The 26,479-nt window shown below is 38.1% G+C and overlaps 1 protein-coding gene across 1 annotated transcript in view; it reads left to right on the top strand.

Annotated features, from left to right (window-relative positions):
- LOC101166488 (septin-8-A) overlaps positions 1–24,215 on the top strand; it is a 32,440-nt gene extending 8,225 nt beyond the window's left edge. The window contains exons 2-10 of the mRNA XM_020708680.2: positions 568–682; positions 789–984; positions 4,851–5,037; positions 9,987–10,148; positions 10,802–10,898; positions 14,821–14,989; positions 15,082–15,214; positions 15,868–16,037; positions 22,154–24,215. Coding sequence (XP_020564339.1) covers positions 568–682; positions 789–984; positions 4,851–5,037; positions 9,987–10,148; positions 10,802–10,898; positions 14,821–14,989; positions 15,082–15,214; positions 15,868–16,037; positions 22,154–22,322 — 1,398 coding nt within the window. The 3' untranslated portion in view covers positions 22,323–24,215. The remainder of the gene's footprint in view (positions 1–567; positions 683–788; positions 985–4,850; positions 5,038–9,986; positions 10,149–10,801; positions 10,899–14,820; positions 14,990–15,081; positions 15,215–15,867; positions 16,038–22,153) is intronic.
- Positions 24,216–26,479: the final 2,264 nt, after the last annotated feature.

The raw sequence follows: 26,479 nt of genomic DNA, 5'->3' as shown, positions 1-26,479 counted from the left end.
CTTTTTATCCTATTGCTGTGAAACAGTTCCATTTGTTTTGTCTCTTTGAAAAATCTCTAAAGGTTTGTGATGGAAGGAATGAACTGAGATAATTGTCTTTTCTTAACTTACAGACGCAATATTATAGGTCATTACTGGAATCATGTTTTAACAGAGAAGTTTATAACTCAAACTCTTGTGGCTGAGTATCATATTTCTGTTCAAACGACGTTTTAACTTTTTTCCCTGACTTTTGCCTAAAAGGAATGCTATTTTGAGTTTCCACCCTTTCTATTTTGTTAGACTGGTTGATACTTTTTGGTGTGGTAGCAGTATTTGAACCATTTCTGGTTTTCCATGAATTTGAAGGGTTCATTTAAAGCCCATTCTCACTCCGTGCTTTGATTACCTAACTGATAACGCACAGAGCTGATGGGTTTTCCAGAATGAACAGGGTGGATTTGATGTTTATTTTAATGGTAACGTGAGCATTCTCTTTTTTTTTTTTTGCCTCTGGGTAATGTCATTGCCATGTGATTTCCCCCTCCCCTACACTCAAGTATCAATCTTTTGTCTCGTGCTCCTCAGAATGAAGAGAAGCGAAACCTCAGCTTGGGTGGCCATGTTGGATTTGACAGCCTTCCTGACCAATTGGTCAGTAAATCGGTCACGCAGGGTTTTTGTTTCAACATTCTGTGTGTAGGTAAGTCTACTCGGTAATATCAGATCATTTGCTTTAGGAGGTGTTTGGGTCTTTCCTGCACTGGTGCTAAAAAGTTCACGTCCTAAAAACTTGTGATCATTTACAGGTGAGACTGGGATTGGAAAATCCACGTTAATGAATACTCTCTTTAACACCATGTTTGAAAACGAAGAGGCGAGCCACTACCAGAACGGTGTCTATCTAAGGCCAAGAACATATGATCTGCAAGAAAGTAGTGTTCACCTCAAACTAACTATCGTTGACACTGTTGGCTTTGGTGACCAGATCAACAAAGATGAGAGGTGAGTTTGCTGGACTGTAGTCCGATGTTCGTCAGTTTCCCCAGAAGTCTTTGCTTCTCCATAACGGCCACATTTCCTGCTGATATTAACTCAGTCTGTACAGTCTTGTCTGTCGTGAGAACAACTATCATTCCAAAGTTTTGCTATTTTTTTTTGTCTCTTTTGGATAAATGTGGGGGGAGCTGAGAGAAAAAAAAGAGGAAGTTGTTTTATTTAATTTATTTTTAAACATTCAACCGTGGAATGAAGCTTGCTTGTGCAGAGGCCAACTAACTGCACTCTCACGCCCTTTGATGGCAACTGTCTCTAAGCGTTTTAAACCAATACTCCGAAGGACAGATCCTCCAGTGGGTTGTAAATGCACACTATGTCAGGAATGGTGGAGGTGGACACCGAATGCAGGAGATTCGGCTTAAAGCAAGAAGCTAAAAGTTGAATTCATAAACTTTTACAAGACAAGACAAAAAAGCAACTAAACATCAACATGATGAAACTTGAACCAGATAGAAACAAAAAGAGTGCCCGAACTGGAAACCACAGCCTTAAATATACTGTGGGATAATTAACTGAGGACAGATGTGGATGATAAGCAAAAGAACCCAGGTGAGACTGTAACTGAGAGAACCGGAATAGAGAACATGACTTGAACCGAAGGAAGTATACCGGACAAACAAAAGCTAAAGGTAACAATCCTCACGCACCAAGGGCTTTCTGAAGGTCCGAGCGTTAACATTCCTCAGAGAAGACTGAAGATGGATGTGAAGGTAGAGGACCCACTTTGAAACACTCTGGATAGTTTGAGAAACAATGTTCTTTTTGACTTTCATGCATAAAAACATGCTTTTATTTGTCTTTATTTGTTTAAATAAATCTTCTTGTTCATCCTGTGTAGAGGAAGTAACTTCAGTGAATCCAAAAGTTCCAGGTTGAGTCATTTTGAAACAAAACATCTGACAAGATGTTGAAGCAATGAGGAAGAAGTCTCCTTTTTACTTCTACATTTGCAAGTCAGGGTTAATATAATAAAGTGTACAGAAAACCCTAAATATTTATAACCAAAGAGAAACTCAAGACTCAAACCTAAAAAAAACTGAACAAAGATAGAAGTCATATAAAAATAAACTAAACAAAATAACACGGCACTGTAAAAAAGTGTGCTTTAATAATCTACTGAATGAAAATAAAACAACGTAAAGCGCGTTTGGGAAATATTAAAAACACCATTAAAAATGGGACAAAAAAGCAAACATATCCAGAGTACTTTACATATGAGAAGGGTCAAAGCTTTAACATCAATGAAGCAGCAAATGGTCTCAATAAATTCCAAAATGCACAACCAGCAAAGACAATGATCCTCCCATCGAAAGGATCCCAAAGTCAATATTTCTCTCTGATGTGAAGGAAAATGAGCTGATATCAATCGTAAATAAATTCAAGAGTAAAAACTCAAAAGATAGTGAGGATATAGATATGAAGGTGGTGAAAAAGGTAATTAATAGTATCTGTAACCCTTTAGCGTACATATGTAACTTATCATTACAAACTGGGAGATTCCCAAACAGAATGAAAATTGCAAAAGTGATTCCTATCTATAAGAGTGGAGACAAACACCAATTTACAAACTATAGACCTGTCTCTCTTCTTCCACAATTCTCAAATTTTAGAAAAAATATTCAATGATGAATTGGTTACATTTATTGATAAATATAACATTATAAATGAAAACCAATATGGTTTAAGATAAAACAAATCAACTTCATTGGCTATCGTTGATGCTGTGGAGGAAATCACAAACGCTCTGGACAAAAAGAAATATGCAGCTGGAATTTTCATTGACTCAGAAAAAGCATTTGACAATCTCAATCGTGACATCCTACTTGACAAACTGGAAGTGTATGGGATAAGAGGACTAGCGCTAACTTGGGTCAGAAGCTATTTAACGGGAAGAAAACAATTTGTCAAGATTGATGAATATACATCAGAAACCAAAGAGATAAGTTGTGGTGTCCCACAAGGATCAATCCTGGGCCCGCTACTATTCAATATTTACATAAATGATATATTCAATGTTTCAAAGCTTATGAAACTCATATTATTTGCTGATGACACAAACATATTCTATTGTACAGATAATCATAGGGAAATTATCAATGTGGTAAACACAGAGTTAAACAAAATAAAATTATGGATGGAATTATGGATGGAATAAATTATCTTTGAACCTAGATAAAACCAAAGTGATGTTTTTTGGTAACTACAACGTAAATAAAGAGTTCTCAATTGCAATAAATAATGTCTTAATCGAAAGTGTTACAGAAATCAAATTCTTAGGGGTTTTAATCGATGACAAACTAAGTTGGAAGCCACACATCAGACATGTGCAAACTAAAGTCTCAAAAAGTATTTCAATTGTAAATAAATCTAAACATACATTAGAATACAACAGTAGATATTTATTGTACTGTTCTTTAATACTACCATATTTCACTTACTGTATAGAAATTTGGGGGAATAATTATAAGACCTCACTACATCCTCTCTTTTTACTTCAAAAACGAGCCGTCAGAATTGTACATAAAGCCGGATATCTTGATCATACAAACAATCTATTTTATCAATCTAGACTTTTAAAACTGTATGACCTTGTGGATTTTTACACTGCGCAACTTTTATACAGAGCCAGTGGGAAATCGTTACCATTCAATATCCAATAACAGTTCTTAGAAAATGAAGCAGGCAACAAACTGAGGGGATGTAGGAACTTCAAGATCAAATTGATAAGAACCACAAAGAACTGTGTGTCTGTGTGTCCGTGTGTGGCACTAAACTTTGGAACGGTTTAAGTAATGAGCTCAAGAAATGTGCAAATATTCAAATATTCAAGAAAATGTATAAAGACACTCTGATTTCAGGTTATGAAGATAAAAGGATTTAAGGATCAACAGGTGTTTGAATAATTCCAGATACATGTGTGAACTTGATTGTGGTGAAATAATCAAAGCTCTTTTAATTGCAACCAATGAGTATTACATTGTAATGTGCATTAATTATTACTGAAACGTTTTATTTACAATCAATAAGCTATCAATGTTGTTTACTTGATCTGCAATGTGTAGCAATAATTAATGGTTTATTATGATCATGTGTTCTAATGATAATCAATGACTATTACATATCGGTGACCGTTACTGTTTACTGAAATTGTGAATGAATGTTTTCTGAAGATAATCAATCATCAATAAGCACTGGATTTTGTTACTTGAAGAGAATTTTATTTGATCAGAACCGGATTTCAAAAACTGTAAAACTATCAAATAAATTAACTCAGTAGGGATGGGATTATATAAGCTTGCTTCTTCCCACTCCTTTTCAAGCAATAAATCAAGCTCTACTTAACTTTAGTTAATTATCTCTATATTTAATTAAGCAAATGTGATTTAAGTGACTTTTTTGTTTTGGTTTATTTTTTGTCTTTTTAAACTATGCATTTCAACATTTCTGTAATGAGTTTGATAAATATGTGTAATTTCTTTATTGCTTTTACTACAATGCTTGAAATAAATAAATCAATAAAAAAGTAATGAATTAGGAGTTATAAAATTATTTCTAACCCATAATAGTGTTTTAAGCTGCGTGTAGTTAATTTGAAACCACCTTGCATAACCGTAGCATATGAAGAAGTAAGCAGTACAAGTCTGAGCTGAGATCTTGGCTCTGTGTCAGATCGCACAGCAACTGGAAAACATAACTGCATCACTTCATGCCCCACTAACAAGTCTTTGGTTATGAATGAATGACGAGATAACTGTTTTTACTTGGAGTGGCTTCAACAAACCCTGACATCTTCTCTTTGGATCTCTTCACAGCTACAAGCCCATCGTTGACTACATTGACACTCAGTTTGAAAACTATCTTCAGGAGGAGCTGAAGATCAAACGATCCCTGTTTAACTATCATGACACCAGGATCCACATCTGTCTGTATTTCATTGCCCCAACGGGACACTCCCTCAAGTCCCTGGACCTTGTGACTATGAAGAAACTGGATAGCAAGGTACCTCAAATAGACACACAAATGCACGATTTTATTTTTGGGGTGAAACCAGACTCGTGTCAGAGAGTTTAACTGAAACCAACCTTCTCAATCATTCTGACTATGGTGGTTTTAACTGAAATACAAGATTCCTCACCTGTCTTAGAAGATTAAAAAATATGGATGTGCATGTTTTTGTCACAGTGTCACAGGGTAATAAAAAGAAAAACTGGCATTTTTTTTGCTCGAAAGGAATTCATTTGTTGAACTTAGTTTGAAGTTAGTGTTTTCTGTGGATAGTTTGTCATCCAAAGTCAATACATTTTATTTTAATGTATTGATTTTTCTGTGCTTACGTGTAAAACTGCTTTCATAAAATAAATAAGAATGTAGACCAAAACCAACAGTTTGATTTAAATGTCATATGCATCAAAGTTTTTTGATGCATATGACAAATTTGCGCCCTGCAATTGAAGTTAATTCCCGCTCTGCAAAGCACATTCTTCAGTGGGTTTATTAAATTGCTTAGATGTAATGTATAATATCTGTAGTTGATGTGAGAATTCTCAACATGTGCCGACTTAAGTTCATTTAGACACAGTTGCATTTCAAGACTTCTTTGTTGTCCAAGTCTGGATATAAAAAAGTTTAAATTATCCAATGCAAACAAACATGTGTGTGTTTTTTGTAATTAAAGTGCTGCTCAATAACTGAATTGTATTAAGCTAATTAAGAGTTTCCTTCGCAGTATATTAGTGTTTACAACTACCGGTACCTGTATCTGGACAGTAAAAGTGACAGAACGGCAGTCTGTGTGCTTTTAGCTAAATTCAGAACAAAACAGATGGTCATCTTGTGTCCAAAACCTGCCGCCTTACCGATGCCAACTGCCTGAGTATCTCCTGGTTTTCTGCTAAAGGTATACAGAATTACTGATTTGCATTCGATTTGTCTAATTTTTTTTTATTCTTGAGAAATCAAAATGTATTATAAAGCTTTGTTGTTTATATGCTCTCTTACCATAATTCAGCTCAAAAAAACCAAACCACAGGGATCTAAATATAGCTTTAGTGTTCTCCTACCAGCTTAAAGAGTGTGGAAAACCTGGCCAACATAAATTGCCAACATTTTTCTCAATTTTAAACTTTTTTCCTACAGTAATTCAACCTTGCAATGCATAAAAAATGAATTTATCCAAAGTATGTGGTAGATTTGCACAATTGTTCTAACCTCAGTGAGTCTATTCCAGCAATTTCTTTGAAATCAAAAATATTTATTTTACTATCATTGCTCAAGGTGGTTCTTTAAATAAAAGATGCTGTAAAGCAAACTATTTGAACTGCACAACATCAAAAAGTACAAACAAAGTAGCTTTGGTATTTTATACATTTCTGATTCGCACATATCAAGATGGGACCAAGATTTGAGTCTATATTTAGTACAGAAGTAACCACTAAACGTAACCCAAATTGCGTTTTTATTTCTTCCTTTTCATGTTTGTTTACCCCCCCCCCCCCCCCCCAAAAAAAGAAATTTGTGTTTAAAGAAATAAATTGCCATGAGAGTACTCTAAACTTGTACTTGTACAGCAGTATTTTTGACAAAGGGAGCATGGCCGTGAGAGATTTTTATATTTTCTCTAGAAGCTGTTCAATAAATAATTGTCTGCCACAAATTTCTGTGAACTGAGTATTTTAATGGAAACCCAAATTGTCTTTAGGCTGGACTGAAAATGGACAACTTGGTTTTCTTTTGCTTTTTTTAAAGGTGTATTTTTATAATTTGGACACAATTTTAACTTTTCCAATTATCTAATTGAGCAATACAAAAAGTTCTATGCATGATCAAAAAAAAGCTAAATGCATTATTTTTTCAACAGAAGAACAGAAACTGGTTTCTCGCAGAAACCACAGTCTACATGTCGATCGGTAACCTCTGTTAAATCAACCAAGCGTGTCCTTTTCCTATGATCTGTGTACAATTAAGCATTAATTGTCACCAAACCTGCTTTGGGTGATTTATCTCATAAACTGTGGTTACATGAGCAAAATATCTTGATCGGATCATTGGTCGGATTATAATCCAACCGTGTCCATGGGATCAGGAAAACTTTTTCCGATTATAACAGAGCGCAGGGTCCAGACGTCACACGGGGCACGAAGAGCTCCTCCCCCGCACCCCCCCATGAGGGATGTAAGAGAGGGGAGAGGCGAAGAGCCAACGGGGCGAGGGCGGGGCGAGGGCGGGGCGAGGGCGGGGCGGCGCTTCGCACCGGGCGTCCGCAGAGCAGCCGGTTGGTCCCGTTTGAGCTCCAAAGCACACCGTCTATGCATGACGTTAAACCAGAGCTGTAGTGACACACGATCGGAATGAACCGTTTACATGAACAACGATCGGATCAACAATCGGGACCAATCTCGAGCTGAAAGAAATTTTGACCCGAACGAGTCTGATCGGGGCAGAGTATTCTGAACGGCGTGTTTACATGACGCATTTTTTTTTCCCGATCAGGCGTTCATTCCGATTACTTTTGTCCATGTAAACGCAGCTAGTGATTATTCTGCTCACAATTGTCTATCATGTGGTTACAGATGGTGCACTAAATTTACAAAAAAAACACTCGGAACTATTTTGGATTTAGACAGCTGGGAAAAACCCAGCTGTGGGAAACGAAGCAGCATTGCTGTCCACTGTTTTCTTAGTGGCAGCATACATCCATCTAACCTTCATCTCCTTTAGTAACCATACAAGGCCATTCACAGCACGGGATTAGTGGATGTACATGATTGAATCCGAGTTAAAGCATTAAAACAGTTGCTCTGCTGCAGATTATTGATTCAATAAAGTATGACGAGGCTGTGATTGGACTCCTAATGAGAGCTGGCGTTTGCTTTGAAGCACACTGTGGAACTGATGAGGGAAAGTGGGAGTCTTCCCATCGTCTCAGTCAGTGTTCCAGCCAGAACAGCTGTGTGAAGGAATGCAGGCGACCTCTTGTTTATTTCTCTGCTAGATGTTGATGGAGTCCAGTTTATCATCATAATCACATGATGGATTTTTGGTTCTGGTTGAGCTAATTTAGTGTTGCAATTTAATTTTATTTGGAAAAAGAAATCTGCCAAATCCCAAACAAATGTGTGTCTCCAATTTATTTTTCATTGCTAGAATTAAAATCAGCAGGTTGGATATTTGATTCGAATGTGAAAAAAACATATTGGATTAGCTTTTAATAATAATTGGATTATTTTTCATAGAAATGACTTATGATTTTAAATATTTAAAAAAAAATCAATACTTAAATTTACATCTTGTATATTTAAAAAAAGACTAGACTTTATTTATGTTTGTTGTTCTGATATTATTTCATGTTTGTATTTAGACAGCTGTTGTACATCTGTTTACTTTACTGGCAGATTTTATTTCCAAAACATTTCATTTAAAATTAATTTATGTCTCCTTATTTTTTTTCAACACAAGTATGTAAAAAAAAAATCAAACATTTTTCCTACTCTAATTTATATATATATTAAAAGAAAATGGTTTCTAAATTGTAAAGTATACGGACTTGTTCGCTGTCTGCAGTCATTATAATCACAAGTGGTGATTCAAGCTTTCATCTTTTGGCCAAAAGCAACCATTACACATTCATTTCATGCTCATATGCATTTAGGTTTGATTAAAACACATTTTTGTCTCACAAAAGCAACAGCTTAAGTAAGGAAGGAGTGATAGTGATAATAGAATACTGACAGATGAAGTTTTCAGAATCAGAAATAAACGCACGCCATGGAAGTCTAGGTTGCTTCTGTGAAGTGCATTATTTCTGATGATGCACACTTTGAAGGCCATCATCCCGCTCATACTATTGTCACTTACAAAAGAAATAAAAATTCAATCAGTTTTGAGTACTTTACTCTTGTTGTTTTTTTGGTTTACATCGCTTTTTTCATAAAAAGCAGACTATTTTTTTACATGGTGTGGTGCGTTGTCACAGTAAAGAGCCGCTTAGCCGGCTGATCTGGCTCCGACCTTGACTACAGCGTCAAAGGAAAGCGAAATATGTAAGGGTTAATGGCAAATTAAGTGTGCATTATCCGTTTTTATACCATGGTCCGGTTGAATACTCGATTCTGATTGGCTGCTGGGTATGCGTTAAAACCTGATAACCGCACGGTGAAAAAAGAAGTTCCGGTCGGCTAGCTTAAATGATTTGTATCACTGCGCCGGCTTCTGTGAAACATCCTTTTGCTTCATCATCTGGGCAAAAACAAGCGGTAAGCGATTAACTTTCCCTCTGAATTGATGCTTTATTCAACCCATCGGGACGATCAGCATATATATATCGCCGAATCTTGACTGCAGCGGTGGTGCTGCGCGACGCGGACTATATATATATATATATAGTACGCTGTTTATGAGAAAAGTTATCCAAATCGGGAAAAAAAACAAGAATTAAGGACTCAAACCTGGTTAATATGTATTGCTTTTGTAAGTGACCATGGTATAAGCGGGTTAATGGCCTTCGAAGTGTGCGGTTACTACTTTTTAACGCACTTCGCGAGGCTTCCACGGCGTGCGTTAAAAAGTAGTAACCGCACACTTCGTCGGCCATTAACCCTTACTTAACGCACGCCATGGAAGCCTCGGAGGACGGTTGTTTCTGCGAAGTGCGTTAAAAAGTGATCGTCCGATGGGTAAATAAAGCATCAATTCAGAGAGAAAGTTCACCTTTTACTGCTTGTTTTTGTCCAGATGATGAAGCTAAAGGTTGTTTTAAAGAAGCCGGCGCAGTGATGCAAAACATTTCAGCTAGGTGACCGGAACTTCTTTTTTAGGTGTTATCACTGTGGATTATACTTTTCAATCCACGCCCACCAGTCAATCAGAATTGAGTATTCACCCGGACCATGGTATAATTTATATTTAACTATCTTTCATTGTGTTTTTTTTTCTTTTCATCCTTTCTTAAGGTCAACATAATTCCCATCATTGCTAAAGCGGACACAATCTCCAAGAGCGAGCTCCATAAATTTAAAATAAAGATTATGAGTGAGCTGGTGAGCAACGGCGTGCAGATCTATCAGTTCCCAACAGATGATGAGGCTGTCAGTGAGATCAATTCCTCCATGAACGTAAGTCACCTTCCACCAAACACAAAACAGTCCGTGCACGTAGATGAAACTGTGTTTTACGTTTGTAAGGCTGGTTTGTACCAGCAGCATCGACTGAGATCATTTGTCTTTTAGCTGATTTATGCTTTTCCAGACTGTGCTTTAGCCACTCATGCTTTAATGCTCAATTGGTAAGCCAACAGTTTAGTTTTCCCTGGCACCAATTCTCTACAGTATCCTGATCTATTCATAGTCCGTTACATCAGTACCCACATGCACCGGCTTGTTCCCCGTCGCTTTAAGATGCCTGCTGGTTTCCACTCCCCTTTAAAGTCTGGCTGCAGCATATCAAGCTTTTTTTCCCACATAATGTGGTAATGCAGCTCTCAGAGCATAGCGGCTCTGAGAGCTGCAATAAGCTGTTTAATCACTTCAGCATTACAGAACTCTTGAACCTAAAAGCTCCAGTTCATGGGGTTAAATACGGTTACACTTAGCTTTGACAGTAGGTCAGTGGAATAACTTTTGTTTTATCTAACCTATTAAAATACTGTGTAAATGTAATGTGCAGATGATGCAGAAAAGTTGAAACAAATGAAAACTTGTCCCCAAATATCTGGCAGTGAGCTGCTAATGTTTTTATTTGAACCACATGGCTTTTTTTCCCTGCGCAGGCACATCTGCCATTTGCTGTGGTTGGAAGCGTGGAAGAGGTCAAAGTGGGGAACAAAACTGTGAGGGCTAGACAGTACCCTTGGGGTGTTGTGCAAGGTAAGAGCTGCCATGAAGCACCACAGTCGCAACTTGTGTGGTTGAGTTTCACAAGCAAATGCATTTCGGCTTAATGAGGACCAACTGTTCTTCTGCCAAACGGGGTCATGCCCAAAGGCCAATGTGGGTTTTAGCTGTGGACCATTTTACTGCAAACACTATTAAGTAATTTAAGGAAAAAAAAACATGTTTTGTTTAGAATAATTTTAAGTTTGATCAACTTGGAATAACGTCTATACTTTTACTGGATGAATGGGATGTCTAGCATCTATTTTTTAAACTTTCTGCAGCATTTTGTAAATATTTACTTGGATTGATACCCTTAAATGTTAAAGTACACTGCATCTTATTTGTTTATGGTTAGTTTGCATAGAAAAAAGTTGGTATTTAAGAATGGTTAAAGTGACACTCAGATCATATCGTGTTCGATTGTAAAAACTTTTCCAGTGCTCTTTATAGCCAAAAAACAAAACAAAACAAAAACCTGTCATTTTACGGGACGTAGTTTCTACAGAGCAGCAGTAGTTCATTAGAAATTTGCCTCTGATTTGTGGGCGGGTCAGTTGGTGCAGAGCAACCCCGCCCCTTTTCCTGTCCTTGTTGCTGAGAGCTCAAAGTGGGGAGCTTGTGTCTCGCTCAGCTGTATTTTCTACATGATCTGTTTGATTGATTCCTGATTCACAGCGATTAGAATAAAAAAATAGTCTGAAATACAATTTTAGGCTTAATTTTCTTTTTATGTCCTCCATCATCAGAAAAACGCCTCAAGTACATGTTCAAAACACGATTATCATTGCAGGGAACACATGCAGAAAATGTGTTCACACTGCAACCAAAAAAAGCTTCAACAAAGTCCCATTTAGGCTTGTTACTCATGTCGAACACCGGATTAGGGAAATATATGTTTACACAACTCACACCAGACATATTTTATGGCTGCGATTGAAATGAAAATAACATGCATGTGTACGCAGTAGAAGTCAGTAGTCTGTGCCATGTTAAATATTATTAAGGGCTGCAACTTTATACAATAATTGCTCAATGGAAAAAGGGAGCAATACAATCTGAATAATGAAAAACTGCCTTACAGTCCTTCTTCTCATAAAAAGTCTACACTTAGGTGGAATTCCTTCTCACAATGTATGGAAATATCAAAATGATGCGTTCAAAAAATACCGTTTTAAATAATAATGTCTGTAGTCTGTATCCTGGATAAAAAAACGTCCTGTTTGCTGCAGCATGGTGACTGCACCCCGCTGTCTGCCTGTTTATTTATGTGCACACCCTTTTACTACTGAGGTGGGACTTCCTGCAGAGTGACTCTGAAGCCTGAGCGCATTTGTTTTATTTATTTTTGTGGAGGCAGCATTGTGCTTCCCCGTTTTCCATGCTACACTGGTCTCCTATTCTCCTCGTCCTCTGTGGCGTCCGCTGTCCTGGGAGGTTTGTCTCCTGCAGCTAGTTACTCTTTGTTTGTCAACGGCTTTCATTTATTAACAATGCACAGAAACGTGTCATGAGAATATCACCGCTAATGAGGGTGTGAACCTCCCAAAGAAGATCCTTCCCTTCCTTCTCTCCTCCCCTCTTTCCGGGTTCATTTCTCCCTTTCGCCGTCCCTCCCATCCTCTCTTAGCTCCATCATCCAATGACCACTCTCATTCCTCAGCCCTCAGAGGACATTCTGCGGTTATTTGTTCAGCCAGCTTTGCGTCTCCAGGGGGACAAATTCCTAAGGAGTCAGTGTGAGACAACAGCTCAGTTCAGTAACAGATTCATGTCAAGTAATCACAGCATTAAGTGAAGCTTTAAAAAAACAAAATCAACGACGGGTAGCAATTACATTGTGTTTTGCGGCACGGCATCAAGGTTTAGTTCGTTTTCTTTTAATGAGAGTTTTTATCATTGCAAGAAATGATCATTTATGTGTAAAAATCTGAAGATCTTACAGTCCCAGTAAACTGAGATAAACCAAGCTCATCTTTTAAAGGATAATTGGTAAAGCAGTACTTTACAAACATATATTTTTGGGTCGATTTTTAAACGAATCCGTTTCTTTCACCACCATTTTATCCATTCAGAGCTTATCATCATCTGAGGTTGAAGAAAAGTGTCTGAAGTTTCTATTTATCTCTTTCATTTATGAAAATGGGAATCTGTCACTGTGAAGCGTTTGTCCATGGCAGATGTTATTTAGAAGGGTTATTGTAGCCTCTCAAAGAGCCATGGGAAAGTTTCATTCCCCTCCAGGGGAAAACAGAGGATTGACTGTTTCCTGACAAAGAGAGTTGTTAGAAAAGGGCCTCAGTGGGTGTGTGCTTATCTTTCCTCATCATCTCTGAGACCCCGAGCATCTCTTTGACCACACATTAGTTTTTATGGCAAACAGAGACGAACAAAAACTGAAAACTGCTCTCTGCCGCTGAGGTCGGCAGCGCTGCACTTGTCACGTCTCTTCATAAAGCAGCATTTTTTTTTTTTTTAAAGAATTGAGGCGTGCAATGGCTGCTGCACCAAAGACAGTTTGGTTGCCCTTTGTGCTTGCAGATCTGATGAACAGAAAGTTATCTATTTAGCTTGTGTATCATGTGCTTTGAGGTCAGGTAGCTGTTTACTTTTCTGTTTCCTCATCTGAGTGTTTCTGTCATCCAGTCACCAGACACACACGCTTGTGTTGCTCAGGCATTTTGAGGGCTCAATGCTGCATCAGTCAGGAAACTGGCCTTCATTCTGGACTCAACGGGGGGGCTGCTACAGTTGGAGGAACCTGGATATTTTCCCAGAAAACTGCAATTTTCTTTGCTTTTAGTTTGTGTTTTAACGGTGACCTCGGCAGTATGGATATGTCCCATCATGTGGAGAGGTTTAGTGTTTCAAAGCACCTTTAAGCTTTGCTGTGTCACTGTTGTTTTGTTTTTCTCAAAGCTTGCAGCTTGTGCTGGCATTTAAACTCAGCAGCATGCATCCTTTTAGCCATCTCTCAGCCAAATTGAGATTCATGGCGGCGTCAGAAACGGCTTCCTTTCAGTCAGTGCATGATCTTTAGGTCCAGTGAGGTTCTATGAAGAGCTTTACAGGATAAACTTTGCAACATTTGCTAACTTGTTTCCTAAAACAATAAAACAACACGTTTCCTTTAACCCTATAACACTTTCGGTTTAAAAAATTACACCATCATTTTCGCCGGGTAATTTTTACCCAAAATATTATACCCAACAAAAAGTATTTGTCATCAAAAAATAGATCAAAACATGACAACACATGATAAATTATAGTGGTTTTCTTTTCCACTTTTTAACTGTGGGATGTGTAACAAAATGAGAAAGAAAAACATAGAAAGTTCCTAAAAACATGTTCATAAATTACTGAAAAATTAGAAATTTGAGAACAAAAAATTCCTAAAAAATAATAAAATGATACTAGAAACCTGGTCTTTGGTCCAGCCATTCCTGGGACATGTGGGAATTCTCTGAAGGCACAGACTCCGACATTGAAATACATGAAAATATTTTTGCTCGGGTGAAAGTGCAATAGTGCTCCAGGGTTCAAATACTTGGGTTGAGACTAGGTCTTTCTTAAATATGTGACATGCAGAGTAGCATTTTGTAAACTACCAAATATTCACTGTTTTTCTTTATTAAACATGAAATCTAAACCTTTGTTGTTGTTGCTAAAAGTCATTGCAGCAGTTGAATCATTGGTGCTGGAAATGCATTCAGACTTTCCAAATAATTTTTTGTTAAATACGTGTTTCATGCTTTAAATATCTAAAAATGAAATGTACAGTACCACTAAAGAAGATGTCTTTCGATGAGGCACATCTGCACATTAGCGGCTGACACGCTGACTGTCATTAAACAGAAAATCTGGACTGTCTGATTTGTCCTTTTGTGTTAACTTTGATGTTTTTGTCTTGTTTCAGTTGAGAACGAGAGCCACTGTGATTTTGTAAAACTCAGAGAGATGCTGATCCGAGTCAACATGGAGGATCTGAGGGAGCAGACCCACGCACGCCACTATGAGCTGTACCGCCGCTGTAAGCTGGAGGAGATGGGCTTCAAAGACACAGATCCTGACAGTCAACCAATCAGGTAAAAAATAAAAAAAGCAGGCATAGCAGAGAAACCCGCTAAGCCGGACCTTTTCTGTCCATTTTCACGTAATCCTCTCTGTCTTCTCACAGCCTTCAAGAGACCTATGAGGCCAAGAGGAAAGAGTTCTTAGGCGACCTGCAGCGCAAAGAAGAAGAGATGCGACAAATGTTTGTGAACAAAGTGAAAGAAACTGAAGCAGAACTTAAAGAAAAGGAGAAAGAGGTCTGTTTGTCCTGCCATTACTTTATCGTTTTCTACTTTGATATACTGTAGTTGTACGTCCGATCAGCACTGCAACAGCTTAGCTGCTCATGTTTAGGAAATGTCATCATTTGTGGAAGCAGAATTTTGTGTGCAGCTGCTGGGTTGTGTTCCAGCTGTAACAAAATTCACTCATATCTGCTCTACAATGTGAAAGATTTTCCTTTTCTCATCTTCTTCGTTGGGGGACATAAGAAAGGAAAATGAAAAACATACCTTTGCTTAGGCTGTAGCTCTGTGGAGAAAAACAATTCTATAAGTCTGGATAATGCAGGTTACGCAAAAACACCTTTGATCCGTCGCTCTGCTGGCAGATTCTGTGACTTTTGATTAGAGTTTTTGTACGCTAGGTGGTGCATGTAAGAGACAAAAAAACAAGCTGTAAAAAGCATAAAGTATAAAATATATATGTATCTTTTTATTGCTTTGGACATCCAATCTAAATCTGAATACATTTCCAATTTCAACAAATATTTTCATTTTTCTGAAGAAGTATCTCTAAAACGTTTTGACATGAGGGTTTCTGAGGCTTTAAAAACTAAAATACTCGTGTGTTCATTTATAATAATTAGCTTTCCCCTCTGCCACTGTTCTGTCTGCCCTTATCTGCACAGTTGCATGATAAATTTGAGCATCTGAAGCGGATACATCAAGAGGAGAAGAGGAAAGTGGAGGAGAAGCGGCGAGACCTGGAGGAGGAGCTGAATACTTTCAACAGGAGAAAGATGGCCGCTGAGACTCAGTCCTTATCTCAGCCTCTCAAGAAAGACAAAGACAAGAAAAAGTAAGAGCACTTCACCTCTCTCATTCTTTTTCAGAACAGATCACTGCTTTTTCTCAATCTGTCTCTTTGCTTATAAATAACCCTTTTTGCTGCTTTTGGCCCTCTGGTTTGGTTGATTATTTACTGGCAAGAAGTCGGCTTTGTCCACAACAAGCCAAGCCTTCAAGGAGTGTGCTTACTGTTGTAAACTTTCTCTGATACACACATATTTCAGCTTTAATAAGAGTCTGGCATGCGTGAAGGAGACTTCCTGACTCTTTGCTCTGCCCAAGCTTAACATTTCCTGCGCCTTCACTCTTTCCTTTAAATTTCCCTCTGGATATTTGGGGAGGAGGCAGGGAGTTTGTTTTCTGAGGGTGATGAAGGACTCGCCTCAAGAGGACAGAACAAATGGGTTTACTTTACATGATAGTTATTTTTTTTTTTAGTGGGTTGTAACTTTTGTAGTTCTTATCTGCAGTAAGTCCAGCTGCTTGCTGTCATAGTGAATGGGTTATCCTTGTTGCCCAAGCAGAGCAAACCGGTAATATTGTTGGTGAAAAGGATCTGTCAGACCTGCACGCATCAGCCTTGGCGTGCAGTCGAGACTTCACTCTTAAAAATGTGTTTCCGCGCAGCCGGTCTAAGGCTGGGCGGAAATGAAACGGGAGCTTTTTGACTCATCTGGTTTCAACATGATTCTGGAGGAACCCGTCCCCATTCATTCCTGTCTCCATGTCACATCAGCCATTAACAGACATTCTGACCCGTGGAATGAAGGTTTTTGTTTGGTTATTGTTATTTTGTGCAGCTTGTGAATATTTGGAGTCATTTCTAAAGTGTTTTTTGAGGCACCAACAAGATATGTGCAGGTTTTTGGTGATCTACTAGTGCTTCTCATGGACTCTGATTCATAGTTGAGCTGGTTAGTATGATGTGTGGTTTTAGACTTTACAGGTTAACGAGTAGACATGTGGCGCCACCTTGTGGCTGCTCAGTCACACTGCTGCTAAGAAACAATCTTCCATTTTGTGAGTTTGAGGCTTAAATTGTTTTTGTTTTTTTATATATATTATTATTTATTCTGGATCAAATGTATAATAATAAAAGGAGCTGACGCAAAAGCTAAAGCATTAGTTTTATTTTTACTAACAGCATTCCAGGCTTCTGTCCTTTCTCACACCTTTAGGATTATAAAACACAATTTATCATTTAAATAGACAAGTACTTCATTTGTTCATTTTTATGTTTCATTTTTTTTCAGTTAATTTATGGCTGCTGTACACCCATCCACACATGACCATGGATTTGTTCTCCATCACCATAACAACGACTACATCTGTCTAAATTTTTTTTTGTGGCTTCTTTCTTTTATTTTTTGACATTCCATCTTGACACACGGACCAAAGACACTGAGGATGATGATGATGGTGGTGAAGCCACGGGAGAAAACGGAGTGGTGAGAGCTGAGAAACAATCCATCCGTGACCATCTCATTCATTCAGGATCTTTCTATGTTGTTTTGGACACTTTTATATCTTTACTATATATGCATTTTTTTTTTTTTACCTGGTGATTGTACTGTTTTTTTCTTTGTCAATTTATGTGTTTCACCCTAATCTATTCACACGTAGACGACGCATTAAAAGCTCACAGACATTTTGACTTGCTACCACATCGTAGACACACCTGGACGATGCATTTGAGGCATTTTATAGGTATCATTGTTTCGACTGTAAAACCAGTTTTGAAAATCTCTCAGGTGTGTTGTGTCTGTTAACAATTTTATAACATAAAAGATTTAGCGTAGTAAAACAAACCCCGGCATCTTTGATTAGCAATAAGTGAGTACCTGTATAAATGCATCGATTGCATTTATACAGGTACTCCACAGGTAGTCCTTCAAATCTATGCAATGTTCTGGTGCTGTGAGTCCTAAATTTTACGTGAAGTTTTTCTAGAGTTGACCAAGTTTTATATGCAAAATGTACTAGTTAATAAAAGCATGTTGTTGTAAGAAGGTGTTGTACATGATCTAAACATGGGCATTGTGTTGAGGTTAAAGGTCACACTCATGTGGACGCCACAAAACATTTAAGCCTCCTGTTGCTGTAAAAGTTAACCCCAGACTTTGATAAGAGTGCAGCTGTATTTACTGTCTGTAGCTGGAAATAAATCTGCCCCCACGCACCCCGCACTTCCTGATTTTGCTGCGTCTCTCTGCAGTTTGTGTGCATTTACTCCTAGAGGGCGGGAATTGCTGTGGCAGGTGAAGACCCGCTGGGATGCAGTTAGTCTGGAGAGCAAACACCTGTCAGCTTGAGATGCTCGTTTCCTGTTGAAGCATTTCCCCCAAACCAGAGAGCTTTTTTTTTGGGGGGGTATCAGTTCAGGTTGGTGTGCAGCGGCTTGCAGAAGGCGAGCTCTGTCAACGAGCATCAGAAAAGTACATTTGCTGACTTTGTTCATGAGAAAAGGAAGCGTGTGGGTGAGAGACTTGCTCAGTAAGTGTGTTAACACAAATGTTATGATTGTAGCTTTTTGCAGTCAAGCAGAAAACTGTAGATGATTGTGAAAACCTATGCAGTCCAGCTTAAAAAAATATGCCATTAGAACCAGGTAAGCTTTTAAAATTAAGTTAAAAGAAAAAGTTAACAAATCGAAGTATTCAAATGTACTTTTTAAACGAAAATTTAGAACATAAGAATGTGTGCGGAAATACTTGGAGGACAAAAAGTTCTGTATGTGCTAAAAAAAAAAAAAAAAAGGTTGAGGAGGGAAAACATCTGTTCTGAGTTAGAGAGGTAAATGTTTCTAGGACAGTCTTCCCAGGAGTGAAAGTACCAGCAGGTTCACCCCAAGGTTAAGAAAGCCCTAAAAACTCGGCTAGAATCTCCGCCGTAAACCAGGCGAGAATGTTGAACAGTAAAACCAGGACTGGAGCTTTGTTTACAATAGTTGTCAGGAGAAACCACCTTTTTAAAAATAACTTGTCAGCACATCTTGGGTTTGCAGTTATTTTGAAAGGAACCACAAACCTCAAATGCTCTTGGATAGAAAGACGGTGGGGAAGTTTGTCCACAGAGCCCTGCTGAAACCGACCCGCTTTTCGGCACAAACGTGGTGATGGAGCCGCCACAGCCTGGGTCTGTTTGAATCTGAACGTTTCATTTTTATTCGACGTTATTATACAGCCGAACGATTTATTTTTTTGTTGTTGAATTTTGCTTGTAAAAGTTTTGAATTCAAACTGATTTTCGGTAAAAACAACTTCTAGAAACTGTCCTTTCCTCCTAGGACAGAATTGAGTTCAGATCATCTTTAGGCTTTAAATACTTTAGAGGGACAGTGAAGTTCTCTGCTGTCCCAGAGTAGGATTTCTTTTTCATCAAGAGGAGGAGGCAGCACTGTAAAAGTGCTCTTCCTTTCTAAGTGTTTTCTGTGTCAAAGCCCTATTATTATTCTGTCCACCACCTGCAGGGCACCCTGGATTCAGTCCAGCAGCACAGGATGTTCAGAGCGCTCAGTTCTGTCTTTAACTCGGTGTGCTAACAGATCCCAGCGATAATCGCTCCCTGACAGCAGCTGCTGTAGCCCTACGCTGCTGTTAAAGGTCTCCAGATACATTTCATTGGTCACTTTGTGCAATGAACACATCAGGACTGCAAACCCAGTTGTTTTCCTAAAAGATGTGCTGGAGACTGAAAAGAGACACGTTCAGCTGCTCCTGACAGTTTACATTTATATTAAACAAAACATTAATTTAGGTCTGAGACAACACTTGTATAACCCTAACAGTTTGCTATAACCTTTAAGACTCTAAACAACAAATCTGAGTTCAAATGAAAGTCTTAAAATTGATAATTTCTTTCTACACAAATTGACTTTTTATATTTTTATTATTTATCTTTAACATGACTTTTTTTTTTACTTTAAATTACTTTTTAAATGATTTCTGATGTCGTTTTCTGACCTAATGTTTTTAAAAATTTACCTTTTCCTGACTTTGTAAATCACTTTTTCTTTTGTTAAATGATTTTTCTGAGTATTTTCATTTACTTTCCCTTCAACATTGGTTATGACCTTTTCAGACAGTTTTAACATTGATTTTTTTTTCTTTAACATTGATTCCAACTTTCTTTTTTTTACATTCAAACTTTTTGCCGATTTCTTTGTCTGAATTGTTTTCTCTAACATTGATCTTGACTTTTTTTATTCAAAGACGGTGAAACTTTAGACTTTCAAGTCGTAGCTTTATTTCTGTGTGTTTACAATAATAACAGTACAATACAGCTGCCTTAGTACTTGGAAAAAAAGGAAAACAGGCCAGTAACTGCAGAATAAGGAGCAAAGACTGAAAAAAAGAAATGTTTTCACATTAGACATTATTGCTAACACAGTTCAATGTCTTGGGGGTTTAAATGTTCAGCCTTGGCCCTTCTGGACCCACTTTGAGCTCATCAATGCTCCAGTTGTACTTTTTGCCATCACCTTATTAAAGGTGAAAGTGATTTTTACTAAAGAAAGACAAGAAGCCTTCACGCCAAACTTAAAATTTATACATTATTTGTGAAAAATAAAACAAAACATCATTAATCCAGATGTCTCATCGCAATTTTTTTAAAATTTCCTCTAGTGTTGAACTAATCTCCCAAAGGTGCTTCCATTTAATCGATAAATCACAAAACAAGACATGCAGAAGCATGTAATAAAAGAAAAAACACGTTTGCATTAGTCATGAAAATAAAGCTTTTAAGTAATAAGTCACTTTTGTAAATACGTTTAGTATGAACAAGGTTTAAAAAAGTAAAAAAAATGTAAAATACATATATATAAAATGAAAAAAAAAAAGCTTGCTTTTATCTCAAAGTGCTTTGTGGCCGAGGAAGAACCTGCGCACCAAGATGCCTCACAGTAACTGAACTCTGAAATATAAAAAAAGGAGGGAGAAAAAAAAAATCACTCAGAAAAACCACAAAACATTCAGATCTTCATCCAGTCTCCCTCAGTAACTTCTCTAGTTTCTCCTCAGCTGCTGTGCCGTCACCTCGTGTCTTCTTTATTGCCCCCCCTTTCTACATTCAGTGGCTTTGGACGACTGCATAGAAAGGGTCAAAACGATTCATTTGACCCTGGAGAGCTTGTTGTAAACTGGGCTTCCAGCTGTGCACAGGTGATAGACACGGACGGTGTGCGAAAATGTCTGGCTAGTTGACAGCAGGGTGCAATGGCGGGCAAGGGGAGACGGCCTTTTGGGGTGCAAACAAAGCCTTGACGTTGTCGCCGTCTTCCTCTGGATTTGTCTCTTCATTGTACAAGCGCCTCAAACCGTCATAATATTCATCCAAGTCTCCCTGCTGGCTGCCACCACGCCCTCTCCTGGCCATGCGGAGGCGCCGCGAGGGCCTCCAGGCTCGCTGCTGATGCTGCTCTCGGATATGGGCGCCGTCAAAAATGTAAACGGCGTTGGTCGGCAGGGAAAAGTCCAGGCTGTGTAGGTACTCGTCCACCATCTCTTTACAGTGGATAAACTCGGCACTGTCCACCTAGAAGAAGCAGATGCGGAGATGAAGGCATCCGTCTAGATTCAAAGGTTTAGAAACAAACCAAGATACACACAGGCTTCAGTTTTTTGCCGGTGTTTTCACTGTCAAGTCAATGAAAGGTTGAATGTTTGCCCCTCTTTTACCTGGAAAACATCTTAACATTTCAAAATACCAGTATGTGCCTTACTAGGACTTCTTTATATACCGTAGATTCCAAAGCATTTTCTCATAAAAAAGTGAACTCTGTGAAACAAAAGTGACATGATTTCTGTAAAATTCCACTCTTGTTTCCGAAATACAAACTATAGGGCAGGGGTGTCAAGATCCTGGCCTTGAGGGCCTGGTGTCCAACATGTTTTCCAACCAACCTGCCATTGAAGCTCATGGTTGGCTAAACACAGCTGATCCAGGTCATCAGCAGCAGATAAGACAGGAGTTCTGGAAAACCAGCAGGAGGCCAGCCCTTAAGGGCTGGAGTTTGACACCCCCCCCTGCTATAGGGCATTCATCCAGAACCAGCCCTATAGCTAGATTTTGTTATTTCAAAATCAAAAATAAGCGGCGGCAGACCCTTACTTGTGCTTTCTTCAGCAGATCAGTGAAGACCGAGAACCAGTCTGGTGTGAGTGCCTCTAGTTCCAAAGTGATGATGGCCAAGGCCAACGTGGAACCTTTGAACTGCCAAAGCTGGTGGCAGGCCATACAGTGTTGCACCTGCCTGGTCCACAGCGCCACCTGGAGGCCTGGAGGCATTTTCTGATGCCCTGATCCACAGTTTAGGGCTGCAGGGTCTGGAGAGGAATCAACAACGGGGCTGAGACCGATGGATGGAATGAGATGGGGGTGGCCGGAGACGAGCAGGGCGTGGAACTAGAGAAACGAGACCAAAATGTTAGCATGATGATGTCATTTGTCATTTTTCCGTCCCATCAGTTTTCCCATCAACCTTTCGTCTTGACAACTGTACCATTCATATCAGTCCGTTTGACAGTCAAATTTAAGGAATGAAGCTCTTGTTTTCATGGTGAACTTGTTTTGTATTGTATTCGTACAGTGCGTTTCCGTGTTCCTTTTTGGGCACTATATATCAAACTCAATCTTTGTTGGGCTTCAATGTACAAAATAATGTTTGTTCTCTGGTCAAAAGAGGAAAACATAAAAAAGAACTCTTTGTATCGACTACGGCAAACCTGATGGGTTCAGACTAAAGCTGCCTCTAGCTTTAGTTCAGTTTATGATTCGACGCCAACCGTGTTACATATCGATATAAAAAGTCGCCTTTTTACACATCAGAATCAGCTGATTTACAGTGATCGCGTTAATGGTGGAAGAGTTAGGGTGTGTCAGAGCGTTTGTTATTTAGGTGTTGCCGGCGACATCTCCGGTGTAAAAGGGTTCAAGATAGTCTCTACAGACAAACCCTTTTCCACTGATGACATTTAAACCACTCTGTAATTTCAATGACCAACACAAGGTGGCAGTATGATTTTGTTGTTGTAGCTGGAGCTGACATAGCATGCAAATACTAATAATGTGGCAAATACAAGTTTTTTGGTCACCAAATTGATTCTTTGTTAAGATTGCCAAAGAAAGACAAATATTTTAAACATTCAACCAGGAAACTGGCTCCATTTCTCTATTTTGTAAAATATTTTGCACACTTTAAACGTCAATAAAAGCAGTTAGCATGCTGGCTGTATTGTATTGTAGCCTACTAGTGAAGCTAAGTTACAATACAATAAAAGCTGAGATGGAGCAGAAAGCCTGTTTTTGGCCTGCAGTAAAAATTTGACGTAGAATCATAAACTGGCTTCATAAACACAATTATAAAGTTTTCTTCCTTTTTTTTTTGTAAAGTTAAATTTCTCAGTTTTTTTTTCACTCATTCAAAATTATTTTGATCTGTGTGCTTTTGTTTACCAAAAGGTTAAATAAGCCATGGGGTTAAAAGAAAGTTAAACTGCAGAGGGAGGTGCATCAGCATTATATAGTTTAAAGAAATAAATAAAAAAAGTCCTCTTTCTGACCCCACCTGACCACCGGGTCATGTAGCAAACTGCACTTCGGCCTCTCATCTAGCTGATTGTGCCTCCCAGAGCTTGAACTCAGATTCAGGGGAACATTGCAAGGTTAAGGCTGTGGATCTGTAAATCCCCTTGTATACTCATAGGTGTCATGGTGGAGACTTTGTGCTGTTCCGTAGACAGAAAAGCATTTTATGTCATATTACCAGGAAATGCAAATTCATTTATTCAGGGGAAAAGGAGGGAGTGGTATTGGGAGATATTTAAATTAAAACTGTAATGTTTTTGAAATATATTTATTTGAACAGTATAGAAAGAGAAAATGTATTTATTTTGGTATGTTTTTATTTTTACATTGTCTTTATTTTCAAAGTTGTGGATTTTGTAAATCTGAAAGTGATGTCTGAGAACAATAAAAGAATGAACAAAAGAAAAATCCTTACACTTCTGTGGCTAAAATCCAAGGCAGGTCTTTAAGTTTTTTGGTTTTACATTTTTATTTTTATGATAGGTTTTATGTTTTTCTAATCAACAACATAAAAATGACATCTAATCACAAATTCTGATTTCACTGATAAATTTAAAGTTTTCTTTTTGTTTTGTTTTGCTTTTTACGTCAGGAATGAAAACAAATTTTTTAAAGATATAAACATTTGGCAGTAAATTAAGGTGTAAAATTGAAAAATATCGAAGGGCTTTTGAAATTTGACAACATAAATGACATTTTTCATCAAAGCACCATCTCAGTGGCTGCAGGACAGCAATCAGAAGTGCCTTGGCCTAACACACATGCACGATTCCATGCATGCTGGCTCACAAATCCAGTCTCTGTAGGACTTCATGTGCTTCTCCCGTGTACCGATTTGAGCCTAAATTAGAATGAAAATATCTAATCTTCCACAGCCCCAAATAAAGTTTCCAGAAATAGTAATTTCATTAAACATTCACACAGAAGACCTTGTGTTGCTTGCAAAAATCATGGGTTTGTTTGCTGGATTTGGCTTTAGGATGTTGTACTTCGCATGATTTAGTGCCAGAAGAAAATTTATCACAACAAGAAAAAACATTTGAGACGCTGCTACCAGCAAGTTATTCCTCAACATAATTAGATTATCTAAAATGTGATGCAGAAGGCTTTACTGTTATTAAGCTTTTTTTACTTTTTTGCAAAACTGGGGGGAAAATTACCAAGTAATTTGCTTTTAACAGGTAAAAATATAATTAATTACAAAGATTAAACCATATTTTAGATGAAAAATCTAATAAACGTGTTAAATCATTTGATTTTACATTTAAGTTGATGCTTGATTGCAATGGTTAGTATGATGGGTACAGAGTCGAATCATCTAAATGACCAAAACTATTATTGGATTAAGTCTTTTTTTGAGAGGGAAAGGAAATGTCTGATGATTGATAAACACAGCCTGTAATCGGATGTGGTGGTTTATATTTGTGCTTTTTGTACCGCTTGTGTTTTTATGCAGAACAACCTGAACTATAACTACAACTCTTCGAGTTGCTTATGTGTGCTGTTAAAGAAAGAAGAAAAAATTAACAAATATACTAGCTGCTGTTCTGCTTTTTTTTTTTTTTTTTTTTTTTTTAAACCTGCTGGTTCTTGACTTACAATGTGAATGAAGTCGACTGGTGTTGCTGTGTACAAGTCCCAGTGCAGCTTGTCCAGAATGATCCTTTCCATGCGCAAAATCTCTGCGGTTGAAAAGTTGCATCCGCTCCGTTCAACCAGATCTTTTACTGAACCGATGACCTGTAACATTAAAAAAAAGAAGAAGAAAATAAAGCTTTTGTTTTGGAAAAAAACATAAATGAGCTGTCCTTTTGTTAAGTGCTGTTTCAGCTATTTGGCAAGTTTGATGTTACCTCATCTTCTTCGTTTATCTTGGCAGCCAGGACCAGCGAGGTGAAAGCAATACATTTCAGGTATTTGGGCTGAGCCTTTGGAAATCGAAAAGTTTAGTTGTTTTTTTTTTTTCTAAAGTAAAGTGAACAGAGAAAATCCAATATATTTGTGGCCAGCTTACCTTGACGGCGGACAGCAGTCGGTTGAGGATGCACACTCCCAAGGCAAAAGTCTCAGGGCAGAACTGGAAGAGTCTGCTAATTTCTCCAAGCCAAAGGATCATCTGCTGATGTTGGGAAAAGGAGATGTCTGCCCCCTGAGAGGTTAAGACACAGACTACATCACTTGTTTGAAAAGTTGTGTTTATTTTAAAGTCAATATGAGATTTGATCCTGTTCTTATGGGCACCTTCAGTCCAAAAGAGTCATCATGCACTTGATCAAACTTGCTACAGTTTGTCCTTGAAGACCTACTCTATTAATAGGTCTGTTTTTGGCGTTTTTAACATGTTCTTTTAGCATTTTTCTGAACGATGGAGGACTTTTTTAAAGAGAGTTAAGCTTAAAATGGAATTTTTGAGCATTTTCTAAATTTTAACTGTTGTGAAACAGGAACCAACAAACAAAAATGCAGTTAAAAAAATTGTAGCTGTGACATAAAATCTTAGTTCTCTGCGCCACTCCATTCTGATGCATCCAGTTGAAGACAAACAGATCCGTGTACGTCTTTGTTTTCCCTGTCTGACCTGACATCTGGCTCAGAACTGTACGGCTGGATAGCTCCAATATTGCTCAGCACTTTAATTGCATCACTAATGTTAAGTTAGGGGTTGTGAGGGGCTGTAGGCTAGCGGTAGAGCGTGTAAACAGAAGGATGATGGGAAATAGGGGCAGGCTTTCAGAGGCAAATTTCTAATGAGCTAGTTCTGCTCTGCAAAAACTATGTTCTAGAAAATGACACAGGTTTATAGATTTAGCCTAAAAAGGGCATCATCATAGTTTAAAGACCACCGGGAGCCCTTTTACAGCAGAT

Source organism: Oryzias latipes, chromosome 14 (assembly GCF_002234675.1).
Source record: "Oryzias latipes chromosome 14, ASM223467v1".
In the NCBI taxonomy this organism is placed as follows: Eukaryota; Metazoa; Chordata; class Actinopteri; order Beloniformes; family Adrianichthyidae; genus Oryzias; species Oryzias latipes.
This window is presented reverse-complemented; position numbering and strand designations above follow the sequence as displayed.